The sequence below is a fragment of the Oncorhynchus kisutch genome, linkage group LG10 (genome assembly GCF_002021735.2).
Source record: "Oncorhynchus kisutch isolate 150728-3 linkage group LG10, Okis_V2, whole genome shotgun sequence".
NCBI classification, from domain to species: Eukaryota; Metazoa; Chordata; class Actinopteri; order Salmoniformes; family Salmonidae; genus Oncorhynchus; species Oncorhynchus kisutch.
Window position 1 is genome coordinate 7,547,246 of NC_034183.2, and position 26,825 is coordinate 7,574,070.

The following is a 26,825-nucleotide window of genomic DNA, read 5'->3' on the forward strand; positions in this document are numbered from 1 at the left end:
GCATTATACCTGTTGACTTTAAGAAAGGTGTGTTTTCAATTACAACAATAATGCATGATTGATATTTGACTGATAAGTGGTTTTTCTCCCCTACCAGACTACATGTACGGTCCTCTGCGTTTCTCGCGGTCAGACCTGGTTGCTCTGACGGTGCAGAGAGGCCGGGACTTTGGCTTACCCAGCTACAACCAGGTCAGAGAGGGGCTGGGCCTGGCCCCTGTGGGGAGGTGGGGAGACATAAACCCTCAGCTCAACATCACCAACCCACAGGTATGGTCAGAACTGCTTACGTAACAGCTTACAAAGGCTTTATGTACGTGATGTGAATGTGCTATTAAATCCTTATGTACTACTGACCATTTAGATTTTAATTGCCAATGATGATGATAGTGTATGTGATTGTTTTACATAGATATAAGTCACACAAAAAATGACCTAAACATAAATGGAACCAGACAGGGAGAGTTGAGCCAAAGAGAGAAGACTCAAACCACTGGGGAAATATCCTATAATAGAGTAAATACCATTACCCTCTCAATTCCATCTCCACCTGTTCTGTGTCTCTAGTTATTCAGGGACCTATCAGACCTGTATGACGGGGATATCTACCTGTTCTGTGTCTCTAGTTATTCAGGGACCTATCAGACCTGTATGACGGTGATATCTACCTGTTCTGTGTCTCTAGTTATTCAGGGACCTATCAGACCTGTATGACGGGGATATCTACCTGTTCTGTGTCTCTAGTTATTCAGGGGCCTATCAGACCTGTATGACGGGGATATCTACCTGTTCTGTGTCTCTAGTTATTCAGGGACCTATCAGACCTGTATGACGGGGATATCTACCTGTTCTGTGTCTCTAGTTATTCAGGGACCTATCAGACCTGTATGACGGGGATATCTACCTGTTCTGTGTCTCTAGTTATTCAGGGACCTATCAGACCTGTATGACGGGGATATCTCTAAACTGGAGCTGTTTCCTGGTGGTCTCCTGGAGTCTGTGGACGGTCCCGGTCAGGTCTTCTCCTCTATCATACTGGATCAGTTTAACCGCATCAGGAACGGCGACCGCTTCTGGTTCGAGAACACACAAAATGGGTAGGAAGGAATGTAAAATATGTAAATATGTAAATATATAAATATGTAAATATATAAATATGTAATGTATAAATATGTAACTATATGAATATGTAATGTATAAATATGTAAATAAGTAATGTATAAATATGTAAATATGTAAATATGTCATGTAAAATATACACCTGATACATACATTCATTAATCGTATGAAACTGTTACTGTCATTTGAACCTCGATTTATTTCCTGGCTTTCTCACGTTTGTTCATTCTGAAAAGGAGGTCAGCTCCTACTCAGCCCATGTCAAAGCTCTTCTCTGTCCTGGCACCCCAATGGTGGAACCAGCTTCACCCCTGAAGCTTGGACAGCAGAGTCCCTGCCCATCTTCCTGAAATTGTCTGGAAGCCTAACATTTACCCTTTTATACAAACTTTTCCTACTAGCGCCGAGTTTGCTGATAACTTCTTTATTGAGGTGAAATGTACTGACTACGACTATGATATGTGGTTGTCTCATCTAGCTCCATCTAAAGATGAATGCACTGACTGTAAGTGGCTCCGGATAAGAGAGTCTGCTAAATGACTCACTACTGTTAGTGACTCTGGATAAGAGAGTCTGCTAAACGACTCACTACTGTAAGTGACTCTGGATAAGAGAGTCTGCTAAATGACTCACTACTGTAAGTGACTCTGGATAAGAGAGTCTGCTAAATTACTCACTACTGTAACTCTCTCTGGATAAGAGAGTCTGCTAAATGACTCACTACTGTAAGTGACTCTGGATAAGAGAGTCTGCTAAATGACTCACTACTGTAACTCTCTCTGGATAAGAGAGTCTGCTAAATGACTCACTACTGTAAGTGACTCTGGATAAGAGAGTCTGCTAAATTACTAAAATGTCAAATGTAAATGGAATGCCTGGAAGGATACCTTTCATAACGTAAGAACTAATGAAATAAACAATAGTCTAGTGGAGAACTAGACTTTGAACTGAGGAAACACAAGACTACTGTCCGTTTATGATCAGCTTTGATTCACCATTTGGGTGATAGTATCATAACATTTCCAGGCAATCTGACCGCTCCTGTTGGTTCCTCTAGTCTGTTCACAGCTGAGGAGCTGCAGGCCCTTCGGAACACAACCTTTCATGACGTCATTGCAGCAGTCACCAGTGCAGAGCCTGAGGACATACAGAGGAAAGTCTTCTTCTGGAGGAATGGTAAAAGCTAATTTCCTTCCTAAAGTTTCTGTGGTTGGCCAATAAATGATAGTGTTCTCTGCAACTCAAACAATAAAGATAGGTAATATTTGACAGTATTCACCGTAAGTCATAAATGTTGACTGTACGTGCTAGTGGTACTAGCTGTAACTAGTTTCCCTGTCTACGTCCCTCCCTGTCTGTTTACCTCCCTGTCTCACTGTTTGTCTCCCTGCCTGTCTACGTGCCTCCCTGTCTGTTTGCCTCCCTGTCTCACTGTTTGTCTCCCTGCCTGTCTACGTGCCTCCCTGTCTGTTTGCCTCCCTGTCTCACTGTTTGTCTCCCTGCCTGTCTACGTGCCTCCCTGTCTGTTTGCCTCCCTGTCTCACTGTTTGCCTCCCTGTCTGTCTACGTGCCTCCCTGTCTGTTTGCCTCCCTGTCTCACTGTTTGTCTCCCTGCCTGTCTACGTGCCTCCCTGTCTCACTGTTTGTCTCCCTGCCTGTCTACGTGCCTCCCTGTCTGTTTACCTCCCTGTCTCACTGTTTGTCTCCCTGCCTGTCTACGTGCCTCCCTGTCTCACTGTTTGTCTCCCTGCCTGTCTACGTGCCTCCCTGTCTGTTTACCTCCCTGTCTCACTGTTTGTCTCCCTGCCTGTCTACGTGCCTCCCTGTCTGTTTTCCTCCCTGTCTCACTGTTTGTCTCCCTGCCTGTCTACGTGCCTCCCTGTCTGTTTTCCTCCCTGTCTCACTGTTTGTCTCCCTGCCTGTCTACGTGCCTCCCTGTCTGTTTGCCTCCCTGTCTCACTGTTTGTCTCCCTGCCTGTCTACGTGCCTCCCTGTCTGTTTGCCTCCCTGTCTCACTGTTTGTCTCCCTGCCTGTCTACGTGCCTCCCTGTCTGTTTGCCTCCCTGTCTCACTGTTTGCCTCCCTGTCTGTCTACGTGCCTCCCTGTCTGTTTGCCTCCCTGTCTCACTGTTTGTCTCCCTGCCTGTCTACGTGCCTCCCTGTCTGTTTGCCTCCCTGTCTCACTGTTTGTCTCCCTGCCTGTCTACGTGCCTCCCTGTCTCACTGTTTGTCTCCCTGCCTGTCTACGTGCCTCCCTGTCTGTTTACCTCCCTGTCTCACTGTTTGTCTCCCTGCCTGTCTACATGCCTCCCTGTCTCACTGTTTGTCTCCCTGCCTGTCTACGTGCCTCCCTGTCTGTTTACCTCCCTGTCTCACTGTTTGTCTCCCTGCCTGTCTACGTGCCTCCCTGTCTGTTTTCCTCCCTGTCTCACTGTTTGTCTCCCTGCCTGTCTACGTGCCTCCCTGTCTGTTTTCCTCCTTGTCTCACTGTTTGTCTCCCTGCCTGTCTACGTGCCTCCCTGTCTGTTTGCCTCCCTGTCTCACTGTTTGTCTCCCTGCCTGTCTACGTGCCTCCCTGTCTGTTTACCTCCCTGTCTCACTGTTTGTCTCCCTGCCTGTCTACGTGCCTCCCTGTCTGTTTGCCTCCCTGTCTCACTGTTTGTCTCCCTGCCTGTCTACGTGCCTCCCTGTCTCACTGTTTGTCTCCCTGCCTGTCTACGTGCCTCCCTGTCTGTTTACCTCCCTGTCTCACTGTTTGTCTCCCTGCCTGTCTACGTGCCTCCCTGTCTCACTGTTTGTCTCCCTGCCTGTCTACGTGCCTCCCTGTCTGTTTACCTCCCTGTCTCACTGTTTGTCTCCCTGCCTGTCTACGTGCCTCCCTGTCTCACTGTTTGTCTCCCTGCCTGTCTACGTGCCTCCCTGTCTGTTTACCTCCCTGTCTCACTGTTTGTCTCCCTGCCTGTCTACGTGCCTCCCTGTCTGTTTGCCTCCCTGTCTCACTGTTTGTCTCCCTGCCTGCCTTCGTGTCTCCCTTTCTCTCTGCCTGCCTGCCTAACTGTCTCCCTGCCCGTCTCTCTGCCTGCCTGCCTGCCTGCCTGTCTGTCTGTCTGTCTAACTGTCTCCCTGCCCGTCTCTCTGCCTGCCTGTTTTTATGCATGTCTGTCTGTCTGTCTGTCTGTCTGTCTGTCTGTCTGTCTGTCTGTCTGTCTGTCTGTCTGTCTGTCTGTCTGTCTGCCTGCCTAACTGTCTCCCTGCCCGTCTCTCTGCCTGCCTGCCTGCCTGCCTGCCTGTCTGTCTGTCTGTCTGTCTGTCTGTCTGTCTGTCTGTCTGTCTGTCTGTCTGTCTGTCTGTCTGTCTGTCTGTCTGTCTGTCTGTCTGTCTGTCTCCCTGTTCCCTGTCTGCCTCCCTCCCTGCCTGTCTTGCCTCCCTCCCTGCCTGTCTTGTCTGGCTGTCTTGTCTGTCTGCCTGCCTGCCTCACTCTCTGCCTGTCTGTCTGCCTCACTCTCTGTCTGTCTGGCTGCCTGTCTTGCCTGTCTGTCTCTCTGCCTGTCTGGCTGCCTGCCTGTCTTGCCTGTCTGTCTGTTACAGGTGACCCTTGCCCCCAGCCTTCTCAGGTCACGATCTCTGAGCTCCACCCCTGCACCAACGCCACCAAGCTCAACTACTTTGACGACGGAAGCAAAGCTGGCTTTGGCATCTCAGTCATCTGCCTGTTCCTCTTTCCTGTTGGTCAGTATCTGACGTTAACCAATCAGAATCCACAAGCGAAAGGCCTTGATTTTATCATTTTAACATTAGATTAAACAAAACGTACTAAGGAAACATTATCCCTTAAGTCTAGGATATGGTGCAGAACAGTGATTCCAATGTCTTTTCAGAATATTGACAACAAAAATTGATCTCAAGAAGATTAGCCATCAGTGACGCAGCTGACAACAGATACTCAAAACATATATATATTTTTTTGTCTCAAAAAATATCAAAATAAAATATACAAACATTTGTAAAATATAGAAAATGATTCATTTGAAAATCCCCAATAAAAATTCTGTAACGGTTGTCGATGGTGGAAGAAGGAGAGGACCAAGGTGCAGCGTGGTACATGTTCATGATCTTTTAACTACACTGAACACAAAGAACAAAAATAACAAAAATGGAACAAACGCAAATCATAGTGGGAAAACGGGCTGCCTAAGTATGGTTCTCAATCAGAGACAACGATTTCCAGCTGCCTCTGATTGGGAACCATACCAGGCCAAACACATAGAAATAGAAAACCTAGAAAACACAACGTATAAAATGCCCACCCCAACTCACGCCCTGACCAAACTAAAAGAGAGACCTAAAAATGGAACTAAGGTCAGGACGTGGCACATTCTATCAGATCTTTCAGCACTCTCGACGTTATACAACATTTTGACGACGTTGGTGTTTTACAGAGTTCTTCTTCGTTCAAGTGGTATACATAGTAGCAATGTAGTTTTTCCTCAGTTGCTTTCTGACTCTAAAACTGAATTAAATGTGACATATTTAAAACAGTATTCATATTCTATCTTAATCTATCAGGCAGGTTAACAGTTTATGGTTGTGACCAGAGTGATTCCAATATTGTTTTAATTCTATCAAAAATAGAGAACTGGAGAAAAGTACCTCTTGAAGGTCCTACTGGCAGCCAGTAAACAGGCTATCACTAGGACATGGCTACAAAAAGACCTCCCCACAGTGACAGGGTAGCCTAGTGGTTAGAGCTGCCTGCCTGCCTGCCTGCCTGTCTGTCTGTCTGTAACCGGAAGGTTGCAAGTTCAAATCCCCGAGCTGACAAGGTACAAATCTGTCGTTCTGCCCCTGAACAGGCAGTTAACCCACTGTTCCTAGGCCGTCATTGAAAATAAGAATTTGTTCTTAACTGACTTACCTAGTAAAAAAATGGATAGACATTGTAGAAGAAATACACCACATGGAGCGTATGACCTTTGCTTTAAGAACTCAACAGGAGAGAGGTCAAGAATACTGGGAAAAAAATGGGTCTCGTACTTGGAAAAGGTCTAATTCAAAGATGTCAATGTAACTAATATGAAGAAGGTATGACGTGCACTATAACTGCCAGATCTTTTTTACATTTTTTTATTTTATTTGACTTTATTTGTACTTTCTTTGTGTTCCTACAATAAAAACAAAGTATTAAAAAAATATATATACTTTTTTTGGGGGGGGGAGAACTGCTCTTGTTACACTCCATGTAATGAGGATGTGAATAAGGGGTCCTTATGCTATAGCCGGCCCTGCTCATTCCTGATTGATTTAGGATTTTAAACTAATCTGACGGAGTAAACCAACGGACACATCTTTTAGGAATCAACATTTTTAGAGAAATATTCTTTAAAGTCACATAGGACTATTGCAAGAAACTACACATGCTATTTTCTCAGTTAATATCCATTTTTGCCAGTAAAAAAAACATCATTGTAAACACTTTTTTTTGAAAAGTTTGAAATTGGTATCCTTTTGCTCCGTCCGGAAAAGGGCATTTCCAGACAGAGAGCTGACATGGAAATGAATCATATTCAAAGTATTGAGAAAATTCCCAAAACAAATATTTTCCCTTGTAAAATTCTCCTAAATGTCAATTTTAAGATAAGATCCAATAATCAAATAACCATTGTGATTGCTACAGTATAATTATTCTGTTGATTGTGGTACCCTCATAGTGAGTTTCTTCATGGCTCTTGTGGTGGCCTACTTAGAGAGACATAGCATATCATATCATAAACCCTATTGTAAGAGATTCTCTGATGACTATTGTCCATGTGTTCCCCTCCCAGTGAGCTTCTTCATGGCCCTTGTGGTGGCCCACTTCAGAAAGTCCAAGTTTAAGAAGTTCCAGAAGAGAGTGGGGCCTGATGACACAACAGAGGAACCTGCTGCTGGAATCACAGGTGTGTGTGTGTGTGTGTGTGTGTGTGTGTGTGTGTGTGTACAGTACATGCATGTACATGGTCTGTGTTATGACAGAATCATACCTCTCTGTGTAGAACAGGTGTGTGTTATGTTTAGAACTGGTGTGCTTTTCTCTTTTCACACGACTGGGCCGAGCCAAGCCGAGCCGGACTGAGCTGGCCTGGTTCCACGTCCACGATAGCTGCTGCTAGAACTATGCTGGGAAGGACAATGTCAACAGAACATATCAGAGCAATCAGAATACCGTTTGGATAGGCATGATAGTGTGAAAAGGGTAATATGTCTGATGTCCATCTCTCACCCCCTTCTGTCTCTCTCTCTCTCCCCCTTCTCTCTCATCTCTCCCCACTTCTCTCTCTCTCATCTCTCACCCCCTTCTCTCGTTCATCTCTCCCCCTTCTCTCTCATCTCTTCCCACTTCTCTCTCTCTCATCTCTCACCCCCTTCTCTCGTTCATCTCTCCCCCTTCTCTCTCATCTCTTCCCACTTCTCTCTCTCTCATCTCTCACCCCCTTCTCTCTTTCATCTCTCCCCCTTCTCTGTCATCTCTTCCCACTTCTCTCTCTCTCATCTCTCACCCCCTTCTCTCTTTCATCTCTCCCCCTTCTCTCTCCCTATGATCTCTTCCCACTTCTCTTTTTCTCTCTCCCCCTCTCTCTCTCTCTCCCTTCTCTCTCATCTCTCATCTCTTCCCACCTCTCGCTCTCATCTCATCTTTTCCCACTTCTCTTTCTTTCTTTCTTTCTTTCTTTCTTTCTTTCTTTCTTTCTTTCTTTCTTTCTTTCTTTCTTTCTTTCTTTCTTTCTTTCTCTCTCTATCTCTCTAGCCTGTGAGTGGCAGGGCCCTAAGAAGCCCCTATTTCCAGTCAGTCTGTTGATCGATGATAGGAGGAAACTCCAGGTGTTTGACCGGTCTGGACCTGCTCTACGGTCACTCAGCCTGGGTACCCAGACCCACCTGGATGTCCTGCTGTCCAGTAACAATTACCGCAGGGCTCTGGTGATGAAAGTACCCAAAGAGTATGACCTGGTGAGTAGATGGGAGAGGGGTGTGTGCATGTGTTTGTTTACTCATGTTTACTGATTTGTTTACTCTTGTGTTTCATGTGCCTCTCCTTTGTTCATCTTCACTGTTAGATGTTTCCATGCCAATCCCTGTGTGTGTGTGTGTGACTGTGATCTCTGTTTGTTGTGGTCTGTCCCCAGGTGCTGTACTTTGAGGACGAGGGCCAGCGTGGAGAGTTTGTCCGGCACCTTCGCTCTGAGGTGACAGATGGTGGACAGGAGCTGGCGGTGAGGGACATGACAGAGAAGGAGCTACTGAGAGAGGCAGTGACCAGAGACCAGAGAGCTCAGATAGTAGAGAACTTCATTAGGAGTGCCTTTGCCAAGGTACTGGAATATACGGTGATATAGGCTACCTGCCACCTCCACACTCTAACCACTAGACTACCTGCCACCTCTACACTCTAACCACTAGGCTACCCACCATCTCTACACTCTAACCATTAGGCTACCTGCCACCTCTACACTCTAACCACTAGGTTACCTGCCACCTCTACACTCTAACCACTAGGCTACCTGCCACCTCTACACTCTAACCACTAGGCTACCTGTCATCTCTACACTCTAACCACTAGGCTACCTGCCACCTCTACACTCTAACCACTAGGCTACCTGCCACCTGCCACCTCTACACTCTAACCACTAGACTACCTGCCACCTCTACACTCTAACCACTAGGCTACCCTGCCGCCCCTCTAACCTACTGAGCCATTCGACGTGACCACCATTAACAATCGCAACGGCACCATGCTGACATGTGCAGGGGTTGGGAAGGTTACTTTTTTAAATGTAATCCATTGCAGTTGCTAGTTACCTCTCCAAAATGGACATCAGTAACTTTAGGATTACCCAAATTTAGGATCCTAATCTGATTACTTTCAGTTAGCAGTTTATGGTGGTAACCGCCAATGCCATCCTCCTGTCTTTCATGTAGATGAAACAGTCTATCACTCATATGTATTGGCTCAATGGGACAACCCGGTTAAATAAAGGTTTAAAAATGTATACCCTATAAAGGTCCTGGAGATAGAGAATTGTGATGCCAGGGACATGAGTGGTGCGTCCTGTAGGCAGACCCGCGAAGCCCTGGAGACTGAGCTGACAGGAACTGAATTTGCCGACGCTCTGGGACTCAAACCGGACTCGCTCTTTGTTGACTCCATGTTCACGCTGGCCGACAAGGACGGAAACGGATACCTCTCCTGCCAGGAGTTCCTCGATGTCATCGTGATTTTCATGAAAGGTGAGTCCAGGGTAGGTTTCCATTTCAATTCAAGTCAATTCAGAAAGTAAACCAAATTCCAATTCCACATTTTACTCATTGAAAAGCATTGACGATAATTGGAATTTCAATGTACTTCCTGAATTGACTAGAATTTAAGTGGAATTGATCCCAACCCTGGAGTCCGGGGGTCGTGTTTATTAGGCAACAAACAGAAGACAACTGACTGAAACAGGAATTGTCCAATAAGAAACACACATTTTGTTCTGATATTCCACTGTGTTGTTTGTCCAGGTTCTCCTGAGGAAAAGTCTAAACTGATGTTCTCCATGCACGACATCGATGGAGACGGTTTCTTATCGAAAGAGGATTTTTCCAGGCTGCTCAGGTTAGCACTGTCATCAATTCTCTTAAAAGGTCCCCAACAGTCATTCTGATTCCCATGTAAAATATCACCCATAATATTTTTGGGAGGGAAAGAAATGCTCAACATTTGAGGAAAAAGTACTTCTCTCTCATGGCTAACTACCAGGAAGTTTGAAACGAAAGGCTGAGTGGGCGGGGGAGTTTATATTAATGACCTCGCCTTGACTGACAGCTTTGTCAAGATGCAGTGAACAGTGGTGTGGTAAAATAATCCCAAACAAATTTGGTGATACACAAAGTAATTGCATCAATGATGTATATTTTTGTTATACATCTCCTGTTTGGCATGTCTCTTGTGATGCGGTTCACAGCAGCACTGACAGATGTGTCGACATGACAACTGCGTCAAAGTTTTTGAACGACACTTTCCCACACTTTTGTTCCATGCTGGCTGAAGACGTAGCTAGCCTGTAACTAGCTAACACCAGACACAGATGAAGACCTAGCTAGCCTGTAACTAGCTAACACCAGACACAGATGAAGACCTAGCTAGCCTGTAACTAGCTAACACCAGACACAGATGAAGACCTAGCTAGCCTGTAACTAGCTAACACCAGACACAGATGAAGACCTAGCTAGCCTGTAACTAGCTAACACCAGACACAGATGAAGACCTAGCTAGCCTGTAACTAGCTAACACCAGACACAGATGAAGACCTAGCTAGCCTGTAACTAGCTAACACCAGACACAGATGAAGACCTAGCTAGCCTGTAACTAGCTAACACCAGACACAGATGAAGACCTAGCTAGCCTGTAACTAGCTAACACCAGACACAGATGAAGACCTAGCTAGCCTGTAACTAGCTAACACCAGACACAGATGAAGACCTAGCTAGCCTGTAACTAGCTAACACCAGACACAGATGAAGACCTAGCTAGCCTGTAACTAGCTAACACCAGACACAGATGAAGACCTAGCTAGCCTGTAACTAGCTAACACCAGACACAGATGAAGACCTAGCTAGCCTGTAACTAGCTAACACCAGACACAGATGAAGACCTAGCTAGCCTGTAACTAGCTAACACCAGACACAGATGAAGACCTAGCTAGCCTGTAACTAGCTAACACCAGACACAGATGAAGACTAGCTAGCCTGTAACTAGCTAACACAGACACAGATGAAGACGTAGCTATCCTGTAACTAGCTAACACCAGACACAGATGAAGACCTAGCTAGCCTGTAACTAGCTAACACCAGACACAGATGAAGACCTAGCTAGCCTGTAACTAGCTAACACCAGACACAGATGAAGGACCTAGCTAGCCTGTAACTAGCTAACACCAGACACAGATGAAGACCTAGCTAGCCTGTAACTAGCTAACACCAGACACAGATGAAGACCTAGCTAGCCTGTAACTAGCTAACACCAGACACAGATGAAGACCTAGCTAGCCTGTAACTAGCTAACACCAGACACAGATGAAGACCTAGCTAGCCTGTAACTAGCTAACACCAGACACAGATGAAGACCTAGCTAGCCTGTAACTAGCTAACACCAGACACAGATGAAGACCTAGCTAGCCTGTAACTAGCTAACACCAGACACAGATGAAGACGTAGCTAGCCTGTAACTAGCTAACACCAGACACAGATGAAGACCTAGCTAGCCTGTAACTAGCTAACACCTGACACAGATGAAGACCTAGCTAGCCTGTAACTAGCTAACACCAGACACAGATGAAGACCTAGCTAGCCTGTAACTAGCTAACACCAGACACAGATGAAGACCTAGCTAGCCTGTAACTAGCTAACACCAGACACAGATGAAGACCTAGCTAGCCTGTAACTAGCTAACACCAGACACAGATGAAGACCTAGCTAGCCTGTAACTAGCTAACACCAGACACAGATGAAGACCTAGCTAGCCTGTAACTAGCTAACACCAGACACAGATGAAGACCTAGCTAGCCTGTAACTAGCTAACACCAGACACAGATGAAGACCTAGCTAGCCTGTAACTAGCTAACACCAGACACAGATGAAGACCTAGCTAGCCAGTAACTAGCTAACACTTGACACAGATGAAGACCTAGCTAGCCTGTAACTAGCTAACACCAGACACAGATGAAGACCTAGCTAGCCTGTAACTAGCTAACACCAGACACAGATGAAGACCTAGCTAGCCTGTAACTAGCTAACACCAGACACAGATGAAGACCTAGCTATCCTGTAACTAGCTAACACTTGACAGATGAAGACCTAGCTAGCCTGTAACTAGCTAACACTTGACACAGATGAAGACCTAGCTATCCTGTAACTAGCTAACACTTGACAGATGAAGACCTAGCTAGCCTGTAACTAGCTAACACTTGACACAGATGAAGACCTAGCTAGCCTTAGTAATCCCACCCCCTGAATCCAAGTGTTTGAGGGGGACTAGTAACTTTATGGTCAAACTTTATCAGTGTAGAAGCAACATTCATTTTTCATACTTTGGGTCATCATACTTTGATCTGTTTTCATCCAAATATCATCCATTTTCATGAAAAACCATTGTCCCTTCAAGGGACATACACTCAGACCTCAATAGCCACTTTCTGTCAAAGTACGTCTACATTCCATGTCATCTGTTTTGTAGCTGTATGCGCGATCCAAAATGAATGAACAAGATGAGCACCGTATAATGGGTTCTCCGGACGTCTTTAACTCCGGCCATCTTGTGGTCTGTTCTGCAGGTCGTTCATAGAGATCTCCAGCAGTCTTCTGTCTAAGAGCCGGGCTGAGGAGGCCATCGAGGAAATGTATAAGGCCGCAGGTTTCGATGACAAGGAACAGATTACCTGGGAGGACTTCCACTTCCTGCTCCGGGACCACGAGAAGGAGCTTACCTTCGCTCAGCTTAACATCAAAGGTGACAAAGGCTGGAGAAGGCCAACCAGAGACACAAAATACTCTCAAAGGCGTCTTCTTCTAATGTTATGTATCTCTGCAGGGATGGAGAAGGAGAGGGGAAACAAACTGAGTCGACACCAGCATGTGTCTTTCATCAACCCAGAGAGGAACAGGTAAGATAATAATGTAATGAACACGAGGGGAGACAGAGAGATGGTTTCAAGTACAGGGCACAGCAGGTGTTTATTGCAAAGGACCACAGGAGGAGGCAGGTAGCTGGGTCAGGCAGAAGGTCATACACAGGAGGAGGCAGGTAGCTGGGTCAGGCAGAAGGTCATACACAGGAGAAGGCAGGTAGCTGGGTCAGGCAGAAGGTCATACACAGGAGGAGGCAGGTAGCTGGGTCAGGCAGAAGGTCATACACAGGAGGAGGCAGGTAGCTGGGTCAGGCAGAAGGTCATACACAGGGGGAGGCAGGTAGCTGGGTCAGGCAGAAGGTCATACACAGGAGGAGGCAGGTAGCTGGGTCAGGCAGAAGGTCATACACAGGGGGCAAAAAGGGCAACGGTACAGACAGAGAAAAGGCTGGGAGATCAGGCAATAGGTAGGTAACAGGAAATCCGATAGGCTAAAGGCAGGGAATAGGCAAAAGGCGTCGTTAGTGAGACAGGCAAAAACTATCATACACGGGAGGAGTAACTCACGTGAAACCAAGCGCTCTGACAGACGTGTGTCACAAAACAAACAATACCTCACAGTGACGGGGTGCAAAGAACAGAACTAAAAAGTGTTTGATAATGACCTACAGGTGTGTGAACAGGTGATTAGAATTCAGGTGATTGGGATCTGGGGAGTGACCTGCGTTCAGGGGGATCTACGTGTTTGAGAGTGTGAGCTGGAAAGTGGGCCTGGAAAGGGAGCTGCGTTCAGGGGATCTACGTGTTTTGAGGGTGTGAGTTGGAAGCAGACGTTACAAATAACACCAGCCCGTTTTCTTCCATCACCCTGGAGAGGAACAGGTATGATGACAACATTAGAACAGGAGGAAGAGAATAACTTAGAACACGAGGAAGAGAATAACTTAGAACACGAGGAAGAGAATAACTTAGAACACGAGGAAGAGAATAACTTAGAACACGAGGAAGAGAATAACTTAGAACACAAGGAAGAGAATAACTTAGAACACGAGGAAGAGAATAACTTAGAACACGAGGAAGAGAATAACTTAGAACACGAGGAAGAGAATAACTTAGAACACGAGGAAGAGAATAACTTAGAACACGAGGAAGAGAATAACTTAGAACAGGAGGAAGAGAATAACTTAGAACACGAGGAAGAGAATAACTTAGAACACGAGGAAGAGAATAACTTAGAACACGAGGAAGAGAATAACTTAGAACAGGAGGAAGAGAATAACTTAGAACACGAGGAAGAGAATAACTTAGAACACGAGGAGAGAATAACTTAGAACACGAGGAGAGAATAACTTAGAACACGAGGAAGAGAATAACTTAGAACACGAGGAAGAGAATAACTTAGAACACGAGGAAGAGAATAACTTAGAACACGGAGGAAGAGAATAACTTAGAACACGAGGAGAGAATAACTTAGAACACGAGGAAGAGAATAACTTAGAACACGAGGAAGAGAATAACTTAGAACACGAGGAAGAGAATAACTTAGAACACGAGGAAGAGAATAACTTAGAACACGAGGAAGAGAATAACTTAGAACACAAGGAAGAGAATAAACTTAGAACACGAGGAAGAGAATAACTTAGAACACGGGAAGAGAATAACTTAGAACACGAGGAAGAGAATAACTTAGAACAGGAGGAAGAGAATAACTTAGAACACGGAGGAAGAGAATAACTTAGAACACGGAGGAAGAGAATAACTTAGAACACGAGGAAGAGAATAACTTAGAACAGGAGGAAGAGAATAACTTAGAACACGAGGAACGAGAATAACTTAGAACACGAGGAAGAGAATAACTTAGAACACGAGAAAGAGAATAACTTAGAACAGGAGGAAGAGAATAACTTAGAACACGAGGAAGAGAATAACTTAGAACACGAGGAAGAGAATAACTTAGAACATGAGGAAGAGAATAACTTAGAACACGAGGAAGAGAATAACTTAGAACACGAGGAAGAGAATAACTTAGAACACGAGGAAGAGAATAACTTAGAACAGTAGGAAGAGAATAACTTAGAACACGAGGAAGAGAATAACTTAGAACACGAGGAAGAGAATAACTTAGAACACGAGGAAGAGAATAACTTAGAACACGAGGAAGAGAATAACTTAGAACAGGAGGAAGAGAATAACTTAGAACACGAGGAAGAGAATAACTTAGAACATGAGGAAGAGAATAACTTAGAACACGAGGAAGAGATTAACTTAGAACATGAGGAAGAGAATAACTTAGAACACGAGGAAGAGAATAACTTAGTAACGAGGATACACCCTTATGTATCTTCTCATTGATTTGATTGATTTGAAAAAATGCACTCTTCATTGCATGGTCATTCACTGTATTTCACAATCTCCATTCACCAACATCTCAATAGTCATGCTCTTATCAGGGTGTGATTGTGGACATGATGATGATTTACTTCACGGCATGACGACGACGACTTCCCCCCCCCCCCCCAACTAACCTGCTATATTACTATTACGACGACTGTTACGATTATTTCTAACAAGTTATTTTTGAATTACTCCACCTTTGTCAGCTGATATGATAAGCATCTGTTTTTTTAACCGCCGGCCTGCAGGCCTCGTGCTCTTTATTTAAAAAACTGTAATGTCTTCTCTTTCTTAGCTCACCCTCAGAAGGGGACACACAGTTCTCCAGCAACCCGGGGAAAGACGGGCAGGGACTTCGCAGACGACAAAGGAAAAGGTAAGTTCTCTATAAGGTTGGGGAATTTCCAACCTGATGCTGCTGATGTCACTACCAGAGATCACATTCAACCTCATGCTGTTGATGTCACTACCGGAGATCACATCCAACCTCAAGCTGCTCATGTCACTACCAGAGATCACATCCAACCTCAAGCTGCTCATGTCACTACCGGAGATCACATCCAACCTCATGCTGCTGATGTCACTACCGGAGATCACATCCAACCTCATGCTGCTGATGTCACTACCGGAGATCACATCCAACCTCATGCTGCTGATGTCACTACCGGAGATCACATCCAACCTCATGCTGCTGATGTCACTACCGGAGATCACATCCAACCTCATGCTGCTGATGTCACTACCAGAGATCACATCCAACCTCACGCTGCTCATGTCACTACCAGACATTATTTTTCTCTTTTCTTTATTGACAGATTTTCTCATGACTTTCTCGCATGGCTTTCTAATCATAAAAAATATATATATATTTACATAAAGTTCATTAAGTCCTTATAAAGTAGGTCGATACCAGTAGTGGTAATGGTTGTTGTGCTTAACTGTATGTACAGTATTCTGTGTCAAGGAAGTGAAGCAGAGTGATACCAGTAGTTATGGGTTTACCATGGTTACCTCGGGTTGCGTAAAGAGAGTTTGCTTGCTTTGTGGTTGACCTCATGTCTGGTATCTAGAGTTGTCCACCCAGTGATGCAACCAGCCTCTACTTAACGCCATTATCAGATAACACTAGACTTGAGTCTGAGTTCCTTTCAATATATTGATGATGGTACGATGGTTTTACCATGGAGCACAGTACTTACACTCTATCTATCCTGTGGCTTTGTTATATCACTAACGCACAGTAATACATTTTAACATTTAATTATTGCCCTGAAGAGGAATCCAGCCTGAATTTCACCCGGATGTTCTGTTTTTTGTATACCCACTATCCTTATAATTTAATTTTATTGTTCTTGCTAACTCTGACTCATCCATTGTATTCATTGATTGCTGCATTGCTGTAACATAAAGGTAAAAAAAAAAAAGGTTGCAGTACTGCTTTTGTTGAAGGCGCTTTCTCTATAACGTGTTCACAGCAATAAATGCCATTGACGTGAATTATGCTGCGGCCTGAACCTTCTTTTGGTAGTTTCAGTTCAATAAATTACAGTATGTTCGGACAATGAAGCTTTTCTCAATCTAAACCACTGCAAATTACTTCCTCCTTCCTCCTCCCATGCAGATCGGGCCTCCAAAGTCCTAAGGTCTACGTGAAGCCAAAGAAGGAGCGTTACAACAGGAGCCCCGTCCAGCAGAAGATCCAGCAATTCAAACGCTTCGTAGAGAACTACCGTCGCCACATTGTTTGCTTCACTATCGTCTATGGCATCACAGCCGGATTGGCTCTGGAGAGATGCTACTGTAAGTTGTCTTCTCTCGTCTTCTCTTGTCTTCTCTGGTCTTGTCTTGTCTTCTCTCATCTTCTCTTGATTTCTCTTGTTTTCTTCTGTCTTTTCTTGTCTTCTCTGGTCTTCTCTGGTCTCATCATCTCTTGTCTTCTCTCATCTTCTCTTGTCTTCTCTCATCTTCTCTTGTCTTCTCTCGTCTTCTCTTGTTTTCTCTTGTCTTCTTCTGTCTTGTCTTCTCTGGTCTTTTCTTCTCGTCTTCTCTCGTCTTGTCTTCTCTCGTCTTCGCTTGTCTTCTTTTCTATTATTTTCTCTTGTCTTCTCTCATCTTCTCTTGTCTTCTCTCATCTCATCTTCTTTGGTCTTGTCTTCTCTGGTCTTGTCTCGTCTTGTCTTCTCTTGTCTTCTCGTCTTCTCTGGTCTTGTCTTCACTCGTCTTGTCTTCTCTCGTCTTGTCTTCTCTGGTCTTGTCTTCTCTGGTCTTGTCTTGTCTTCTCTCGTCTTGTCTTGTTTTCTCTTGTCTTCTTTTCAATTATTTTCACTTCTGTCTGTTCTTCTGTTTTGGGAGTTTGCTGGCACTTCGTTACAACTGCTATAATATACATTTGATTGATTTGAATTTGAGCTAGCCTGGTTGGTCCCAGATATGTTTGTGATGTCTCGCCAACACCTATGCTTGTTGTCAAGACAGTACAAACAGATCTGAGACCAGGCTGGGAGTAAACTGTGCCAAGAAGAAGAAGAAGGCTGGGAGTTTTTTTTATCTCAATGCCCAGAACCAAATCAGCTAAGGCGATCACGAGAGACCACTCTTTAGTTGACACACATGCTTAACTTAATGAGATTTTCATAATTTTGTTGATTACTCATGCAATTTTAACTCCATTGCCCCCACAAAAAGCATCTTATGAATGCTTAGGTACATTTTCCATTACATTACAATAGCTATACTGTATCTGAGTAGAAAGGTCTTCTGGCAGCCTTGTATATACCCTGAATCCCAAATCAGGCCCTGGCCCTAGTCCTTCCTGTAGATCTAACAGAATGGGATATGTTTAAGCAATATGGTGATGACTTAAACTTACCCTTCTGTTTGGCTGACTTTTTTTGTTGCCATTTTGATTACACTTATCCAATCTCTTCAGATCTACGGTAGTGCCCTAGAGAATACGGAGGGGCTGAAGGGTCTAATTTGGGATTCAGGTAAAGCCTGTGGACTAACAGAAACAAACCCCTAGCTGCGTGTTTAGACTATGGTTTGCAGGCATACTCCACGGGCGTGCCGGAGACGTCGGTGGTGGGTATCTTAGTGTCGCGTGGTTCGGCGGCGGCCATCTCCTTCCTGTACCCCTACATGCTGCTGACGGTGTGCCGTAACCTCATCACCCTGGGACGAGAGACCTTCCTCAACCGATACATCCCCTTCGACGCCGCTATAGACTTCCATCGCTTCATGGCCATGTCCGCCCTCTTACTCACAGGTCAGACGTCAGAGGTTGACACTTCTTAGGGTATCAACACTAAAGGAGGGGTTGACTGGGCGGAATTGGGAAAAAAAGTCACTTACCAATGTAAAAATCCTAAAAAGATATTTATATTTTTTGTCTAAATCATTTCACTTTTGGGAACTCCTACATTTATGAATCTTAGTTTTTCCACATCTCATTGTAGTATCACATTTACAATGTTTTTCCAGTTCATGTTATGTTTTGCTCCTGAATGAACCCCTTCTTCTCCTCCTCTCCTCTTTAGTTGTCCATTCTCTGGGTCATGTGGTTAATGTCTACGTGTTCTCAGTCAGTGACCTCAGCATCCTGGTCTGTCTGTTCCCCAAGGTCCTAGTCAACAATGGGTAATGGCATTATTCTGGATTCTTCTTCATTCTTCAGGATTTTTTGGGGAATATTTTGGGGGATTCTTCTCCATTTTCACATGCGTACCTCTTTACATACATACTCTTGTATCTGAATTGCTATGTGTTGAGTATTTACTATGTTGACTATTTACTGTGTTGACTATTTACTGTGTTGATTATTTACTATGTGTTGACTATTTACTGTGTTGACTATTTACTGTGTTGACTATTTACTATGTGTTGACTATTTACTGTGTTGACTATTTACTGTGTTGATTATTTACTATGTGTTGACTATTTACTGTGTTGACTATTTACTATGTTGACTATTTACTGTGTTGACTATTTACTGTGTTGACTATTTACTATGTGTTGACTATTTACTGTGTTGACTATTTACTGTGTTGACTATTTACTATGTGTTGACTATTTACTGTGTTGACTATTTACTATGTGTTGACTATTTACTGTGTTGACTATTTACTATGTTGACTATTTACTGTGTTGACTATTTACTATGTTGACTATTTACTGTGTTGACTATTTACTGTGTTGACTATTTACTATGTGTTGACTATTTACTGTGTTGACTATTTACTGTGTTGACTATTTACTGTGTTGACTATTTACTGTGTTGACTATTTACTATGTGTTGACTATTTACTGTGTTGACTATTTACTGTGTTTTGACCATTTGCAGGTCTGAGATGCCGATGAAATGGTCGTGGTGGTTCTTTCAGAGTGTTCCAGGTAGGACAGAATACAAACCATTCCCACCGGTCAAAACTGGGCAAAACTAGTTGATGTCATAATTATGTAATTTCAACCCGTTTCTAGTTATAATGACGCCAATGCAACCAGTTTTGCCCGCTGGGTTTGCTTTAGTCCCAGAATATGGACGATAAAGAGCTACTTTATGTTATTGCTGAATATTACAGTAGCTCAATACTTGTACGTGTCTCTCTCTAACGTGTCTCTAACGTTACTCTAACGTGTCTCTCTCTGTAACGTTACTCTAACGTGTCTCTAACGTTACTCTAACGTGTCTCTCTCTGTAACGTTACTCTAACGTGTCTCTCTCTAACGTGTCTCTCTCTGTAACGTTACTCTAACGTGTCTCTCTCTAACGTGTCTCTAACGTTACTCTAACATGTCTCTCTCTGTAACGTTACTCTAACGTGTCTCTCTCTAACGTGTCTCCAACGTTACTCTAACGTGCCTCTAACGTGTCTCTCTCTAACGTGTCTCTAACGTTACTCTAACGTGTCTCTCTCTCTCTGTTACTCTAATGTGTCTCTCTCTAACGTGGCTATCTCTCTCTAACGTTACTCTAACGTGTCTCTCTCTAACGTTACTCTAACGTGTCTCTCTCTAATGTTACTCTAATGTGTCTTTCTCTCTAATGTTACTCTAACGTGTCTCTCTCTAACGTGTCTCTCTCTAACGTGTCTATCTCTCTCTAACGTTACTCTAACGTCTCTCTCTCTAACGTGGCTATCTCTCTCTAACGTTACTCTAACGTGTCTCTCTCTAATGTTACTCTAACGTGTCTCTCTCTAACGTTACTCTAATGTGTCTCTCTCTAACATGTCTCTCTCTAACGTTACACTAACGTGTCTCTCTCTAATGTTACTCTAACGTGTCTCTCTCTAACGTTACACTAACGTGTCTCTCTCTAACGTTACTCTAACGTGTCTCTCTCTAACGTTACTCTAATGTGTCTCTCTCTAACGTTACTCTAACGTGTCTCTCTCTAATGTTAATCTAACGTGTCTCTCTCTAACGTGTCTCTCTCTGTTTCTCTAACGTGTCTCTCTCTAACGTGTCTCTCTCTGTTAATCTAACGTGTCTCTCTCTGTTTCTCTAACGTGTCTCTCTCTAACGTTACTCTAACGTGTCTCTCTCTAACGTTACTCTAACGTGTCTCTCTCTCTCTAACGTGTCTCTCTCTAATGTTAATCTAACGTGTCTCTCTCTAAGGTGTCTCTCTCTAATGTTTCTCTAACGTGTCTCTCTCTAACGTGTCTCTCTCTCTAATGTTACTCTAATGTGTCTCTCTCTCTAACGTGCCTCTAACGTGTCTCTCTCTAATGTTTCTCTAACGTGTCTCCAACGTGTCTCTCTCTAACGTGTCTCTCTCTAATGTGTCTCTCTCTCTAATGTTACTCTAACGTGTCTCTCTCTAATGTTACTCTAACGTGTCTCTCTCTCTAATGTTACTCTAACGTGTCTCTCTCTCTAATGTTACTCTAACGTGTCTCTCTCTCTAACGTGTCTCTCTCTAACGTGTCTCTAACATTACACTAACGTGTCTCTCTCTCTAATGTTACTCTAACGTGTCTCTCTCTCTAACGTGCCTCTCTCTAACGTGTCTCTCTCTCTAACGTGTCTCTCTCTAACGTGTCTCTAACATTACACTAACGTGTCTCTCTCTCTAACGTGTCTCTAATGTGTCTCTAACATTACACTAACGTGTCTCTCTCTAATGTTACTCTAACGTGTCTCTCTCTCTAATGTTACTCTAACGTGTCTCTCTCTCTAATGTTACTCTAACGTGTCTCTCACGTGTCTCTCTCTAACGTGTCTCTAACGTGTCTCTCTCTCTAACGTGTCTCTAACGTGTCTCCAACGTGTCTCTCTCTCTAATGTTACTCTAACGTGTCTCTCTCTAATGTTACTCTAACGTGTCTCTAACATTACTCTAACGTGTCTCTAATGTGTCTCTCACGTTACTCTAACGTATCTCTCTCTAATGTTACTCTAACGTGTCTCTCTCTAACGTGTCTCTCTCTCTAATGTTACTCTAACGTGTCTCTCTCTAACGTTACTCTAACGTGTCTCTCTCTAATGTTACTCTAACGTGTCTCTCTCTAACGTTACTCTAACGTGTCTCTCTCTAATGTTACTCTAACGTGTCTCTCTCTAATGTTACTCTAACGTGTCTCTCTCTAATGTTACTCTAACGTGTCTCTCTCTAATGTTACTCTAACGTTACTCTAACGTGTCTCTCTCTAATGTTACTCTAACGTGTCTCTAATGTGTCTCTCACGTTACTCTAACGTATCTCTCTCTAATGTTACTCTAACGTGTCTCTCTCTAACGTGTCTCTCTCTAACGTTACTCTAACGTGTCTCTCTCTAACGTGTCTCTCTCTAACGTTACTCTAACGTGTCTCTCTCTAATGTTACTCTAACGTGTCTCTCTCTAATGTTACTCTAACGTGTCTCTCTCTAATGTTACTCTAACGTTACTCTAACGTGTCTCTCTCTAATGTTACTCTAACGTGTCTCTAATGTGTCTCTCTCTAACGTGTCTCTAACGTTACTCTCACGTGTGTCTCTCTCTCTCTAATGTTACTGCAGGATTAACGGGCATCCTGCTTCTCTTCATCTTTGCGTTTATGTACGTCTTTGCCACTCAGTACTTCCGACGAATCAGCTTCCGGGGTTTCTGGCTCACACACTACCTCTATGTGGTCGTCTACAGTCTGGTGAGCACAGAGATACATTATATTCATATACGTATACCTTGTACAACATATACAGATGAGTATTACTATAGTAGTTGCTGGTTAACCGAAGGGGCTTGCCATAACGTTGAACCACGGTGAACACAGGGAGATTCTCATTTGCACGAAAAGACCGTCCTCTCCTCGACTCCTCCGTGACCTGGAACTTGATAAGTGGTCTAGGAGAGTGTCAATTAGTCAGTAGGTGAAGGAGTCATGTTCCCCTCATTCATTACCTACTAAATTCCACCCAAAAACTATATTTTGCTCTTTGTTTCATTATTCCATTGCTGATATAGTCCCAAAATGTTTTCCATGTCAGCAATCAAGTTTGTAAGCTATATAACTTTAAAAATACATACATACAGCCGGTAGGATGTATTTAGGTTGGATTGAATGTAAATGCTGGTCCCTGTAGGGAGAACATGAAGTATATTTCCTCTTGGCCCTGGTTTCTAGTTGATTAAAACATGATCCTCTTGGCCATGTCTCATCTCCTGGTTTCTAGTTGATTAAAACATGATCCTCTTGGCCATGTCTCCTCCCCTGGTTTCTAGTTGATTAAAACATGATCCTCTTGGCCATGTCTCCTCCCCTGGTTTCTAGTTGATTAAAACATGATCCTCTTGGCCATGTCTCCTCTCCTGGTTTCTAGTTGATTAAAACATGATCCTCTTGGCCATGTCTCATCTCCTGGTTTCTAGTTGATTAAAACATGATCCTCTTGGCCATGTCTCCTCCCCTGGTTTCTAGTTGATTAAAACATGATCCTCTTGGCCATGTCTCATCTCCTGGTTTCTAGTTGATTAAAGCATTATCCTCTTGGCCATGTCTCACCCCCTGGTTTCTAGTTGATTAAAACATGATCCTCTTGGCCATGTCTCCTCTCCTGGTTTCTAGTTGATTAAAACATGATCCTCTTGGCCATGTCTCCTCCCCTGGTTTCTAGTTGATTAAAACATGATCCTCTTGGCCATGTCTCATCCCCTGGTTTCTAGTTGATTAAAACATGATCCTCTTGGCCATGTCTCATCTCCTGGTTTCTAGTTGATTAAAGCATTATCCTCTTGGCCATGTCTCATCCCCTGGTTTCTAGTTGATTAAAACATGATCCTCTTGACCATGTCTCCTCCCCTGGTTTCTAGTTGATTAAAACATGATCCTCTTGGCCATGTCTCCTCCCCTGGTTTCTAGTTGATTAAACATGATCCTCTTGGCCATGTCTCCTCTCCTGGTTTCTAGTTGATTAAAACATGATCCTCTTGGCCATGTCTCCTCCCCTGGTTTCTAGTTGATTAAAACATGATCCTCTTGGCCATGTCTCATCCCCTGGTTTCTAGTTGATTAAAACATGATCCTCTTGGCCATGTCTCCTCCCCTGGTTTCTAGTTTATTTTAAACATGATCCTCTTGGCCATGTCTCCTCTCCTGGTTTCTAGTTGATTAAAACATGATCCTCTTGGCCATGTCTCCTCCCCTGGTTTCTAGTTTATTTTAAACATGATCCTCTTGGCCATGTCTCGTCTCACCAGACAGTCATCCATGGCAGCTTTGCTCTGCTCCAGGAGCCTCGTTTCCACATCTACCTGATCCCCCCGGGACTGCTCTTCCTCCTGGACAAACTCATCAGCCTCAACAGGAAGAAGGTGGAGATCCCTGTGGTCAATGCTACGCTGCTGCCCTCAGGTAGGGACTGGGATAGAGGGTGGGAGGGGAGGGAGGAAGGGTGCGTTGGTTGGTGGGAGGGGGGCAGGGAGGGAGGGAGGGGGAAGGGAGGGATGGAGGGAGGGAAGGAGTGAGGAAGGAGGGATGGATGGTGGATTGGATGGATGGATGGATGGATGAATGCATAAGTTCCCATTCCAGTTCTTTGTGGGTTAATTCTAGTTCTATCCTTATATTCCCCTCTACTCTGGCTATTGCCTTGTGCTACTGGTCGCTCAACCTCTCTCTATATCTTATTTTCTCTCTCTCTCTCTCTCTCTCTCAACCCCTCCCCACCCCAACATAGAAGTGACATACCTGAAGTTCAAGCGTCCCCAGGGCTTTGTGTACCGCTCAGGCCAGTGGGTGAGGGTGGCGTGTCTGGCGCTTGGCACAGATGAGTATCACCCATTCACCCTGACGTCAGCTCCACACGAGGAGACCCTCAGCCTTCACATCCGCGCCATAGGCCCCTGGACCAGCCACCTCCGAGAGGCATACGCCCCCAACAACCTGGAACAACTGCAAACATATCCAAAGGCATGGAGGGAGGGAAGGAGGCATGGAGGGAGGGAAGGAGGCATGGAGGGAGGGAAGGAGGGAGGGAAGGAGGGAGGCATGGAGGGAGGGAAGGAGGGAGGGAAGGAGGGAGGGAAGGAGGGAGGCATGGAGGGAGGGAAGGAGGGAGGGAAGGAGGGAGGGAAGGAGGGAGGCATGGAGGGAGGGAGGGAAGGAGGGAGGATGTGTATGTGTAGGGTGGGGGGTCTGTGTGTAGGGTGGGGGGTCTGTGTGTAGGTTGGGGGGGTCTGTGTGTAGGTTGGGGGGGGTCTGTGTGTAGGTTGGGGGGGGTCTGTGTGTAGGTTGGGGGGGTCTGTGTGTAGGTTGGGGGGGTCTGTGTGTAGGTTGGGGGGTTCTGTGTGTAGGTTCGGGGGGTCTGTGTGTAGGTTGGGGGGGGTCTGTGTGTAGGTTGGGGGGGTCTGTGTGTAGGTTGGGGGGGGTCTGTGTGTAGGTTGGGGGGGTCTGTGTGTAGGTTGGGGGGGTCTGTGTGTAGGTTCGGGGGGTCTGTGTGTAGGTTGGGGGGGGGTCTGTGTGGGGGGGTCTGTGTGTAGGTTGGGGGGGGTCTGTGTGTAGGTTGGGGGGGTCTGTGTGTAGGTTGGGGGTCTGTGTGTAGGTTGGGGGTCTGTGTGTAGGTTGGCGGTCTGTGTGTAGGTTGGGGGGGGTCTGTGTGTAGGTTGGTGGGGTCTGTGTGTAGGTTGGGGGGGGTCTGTGTGTAGGTTGGGGGGGGTCTGTGTGTAGGTTGGGGGGGGTCTGTGTGTAGGTTGGGGGTCTGTGTGTAGGTTGGGGGGGTCTGTGTGTAGGTTGGGGGGGTCTGTGTGTAGGTTGGGGGTCTGTATTTAGGTTGGGGGGGGTCTGTGTGTAGGTTGGGGGGGTCTGTGTGTAGGTTGGGGGGGGTCTGTGTGTAGGTTGGGGGGTCTGTGTGTAGGTTGGGGGTCTTTGTGTAGGTTGGGGGGGGTCTATGTGTAGGTTGGGGGGGTCTGTGTGTAGTTTGGGGGGGGTCTGTGTGTAGGTTGGGGGGGTCTGTGTGTAGGTTGGGGGTCTGTGTTTAGGTTGGGGGGGTCTGTGTGTAGGTTGGGGGGGGTCTGTGTGTAGGTTGGGGGGGTCTGTGTGTAGGTTGGGGGTCTGTGTGTAGGTTGGGGGGGTCTGTGTGTAGGTTGGGGGTCTGTGTTTAGGTTGGGGGGGTCTGTGTGTAGGTTGGGGGGGGTCTGTGTGTAGGGTGGGGGGTCTGTGTGTAGGTTGGGGTGGTCTGTGTTTAGGTTGGGGGGGTCTGTGTGTAGGTTGGGGGGGGTCTGTGTGTAGGTTGGGGGGGTCTGTGTGTAGGGTGGGGGGTCTATGTGTAGGTTGGGGGGGTCTGTGTGTAGGTTGGGGGTCTGTGTGTAGGTTGGGGGAGTCTGTGTGTAGGTTGGGGGTCTGTGTTTAGGTTGGGGGGGGGGTCTGTGTGTAAGTTGGGGGGGGTCTGTGTGTGTGCATCCATCCGTGTCTGCTGCAAGCGTGTCTGTGTACATGCATGCTTGTGGCTGGTTGGTTGGATGGTTGATGAATTATTGCTGTTTTCCAATGCTTTCTCTATCACATATTTGCACTCCCATTCCACAGCTGTACCTGGACGGGCCGTTTGGGGAGGGCCACCAGGAGTGGACAAATTTTGAGGTGTCAGTCCTGGTGGGAGGAGGGATTGGAGTCACCCCCTTCGCTTCCATCCTCAAGGACCTGGTGTTCAAGTCCTCAGTCAAGTTCAAGATACAGTGTAAAAAAGTAAGCTGTACAAATGAGAATGTCAGGAACCTTCTTCTTCTTCTGCTTCTTCTTCTTCTGCTTCTTCTTCTTCTGCTTCTTCTCCTTCTTCTTCTGCTTCTTCTTCTTCTCCTTCTTCTGCTTCTTCTTCTTCTGCTTCTTCTTCTGCTTCTTCTGCTTCTTCTCCTTCTTCTTCTGCTTCTTCTTCTGCTTCTTCTGCTTCTTCTCCTTCTTCTTCTGCTTCTTCTTCTGCTTCTTCTTCTTCTTCTGCTTCTTCTTCTACTTCTGCTTCTTCTTCTTCTCCTTCTTCTTCTCCTTCTTCTTATGCTTCTTCTGCTTCTTCTTATTCTCCTTCTTCTTCTGCTTCTTCTCCTTCTTCTGCTTCTTCTTATTCTCCTTCTTCTTCTGCTTCTTCTCCTTCTTCTGCTTCTTCTTCTGCTTCTTCTTCTGCTTCTTATTCTCCGTCTGCTTCTTCTTCTTCTTCTGCTTCTTCTTCTCCTTCTTCTGCTTCTTCTGCTTCTTCTTCT

At 45.2% G+C, this 26,825-nt stretch overlaps 1 protein-coding gene across 1 annotated transcript in view; it reads left to right on the forward strand.

Annotated features, from left to right (window-relative positions):
- Positions 1-26,825, forward strand: part of duox (dual oxidase) — a 40,286-nt gene that overhangs the window by 7,964 nt on the left and 5,497 nt on the right. Inside the window, exons 9-28 of the mRNA XM_031832841.1 lie at positions 98-270; positions 922-1,097; positions 2,177-2,295; positions 4,708-4,848; positions 6,942-7,055; positions 7,904-8,106; positions 8,283-8,468; positions 9,159-9,384; positions 9,658-9,751; positions 12,468-12,643; positions 12,725-12,797; positions 15,451-15,531; positions 16,777-16,955; positions 18,190-18,420; positions 18,692-18,791; positions 19,495-19,544; positions 22,157-22,284; positions 23,835-23,988; positions 24,314-24,546; positions 26,161-26,319. Coding sequence (XP_031688701.1) covers positions 98-270; positions 922-1,097; positions 2,177-2,295; positions 4,708-4,848; positions 6,942-7,055; positions 7,904-8,106; positions 8,283-8,468; positions 9,159-9,384; positions 9,658-9,751; positions 12,468-12,643; positions 12,725-12,797; positions 15,451-15,531; positions 16,777-16,955; positions 18,190-18,420; positions 18,692-18,791; positions 19,495-19,544; positions 22,157-22,284; positions 23,835-23,988; positions 24,314-24,546; positions 26,161-26,319 — 2,996 coding nt within the window. The remainder of the gene's footprint in view (positions 1-97; positions 271-921; positions 1,098-2,176; positions 2,296-4,707; positions 4,849-6,941; positions 7,056-7,903; positions 8,107-8,282; positions 8,469-9,158; positions 9,385-9,657; positions 9,752-12,467; positions 12,644-12,724; positions 12,798-15,450; positions 15,532-16,776; positions 16,956-18,189; positions 18,421-18,691; positions 18,792-19,494; positions 19,545-22,156; positions 22,285-23,834; positions 23,989-24,313; positions 24,547-26,160; positions 26,320-26,825) is intronic.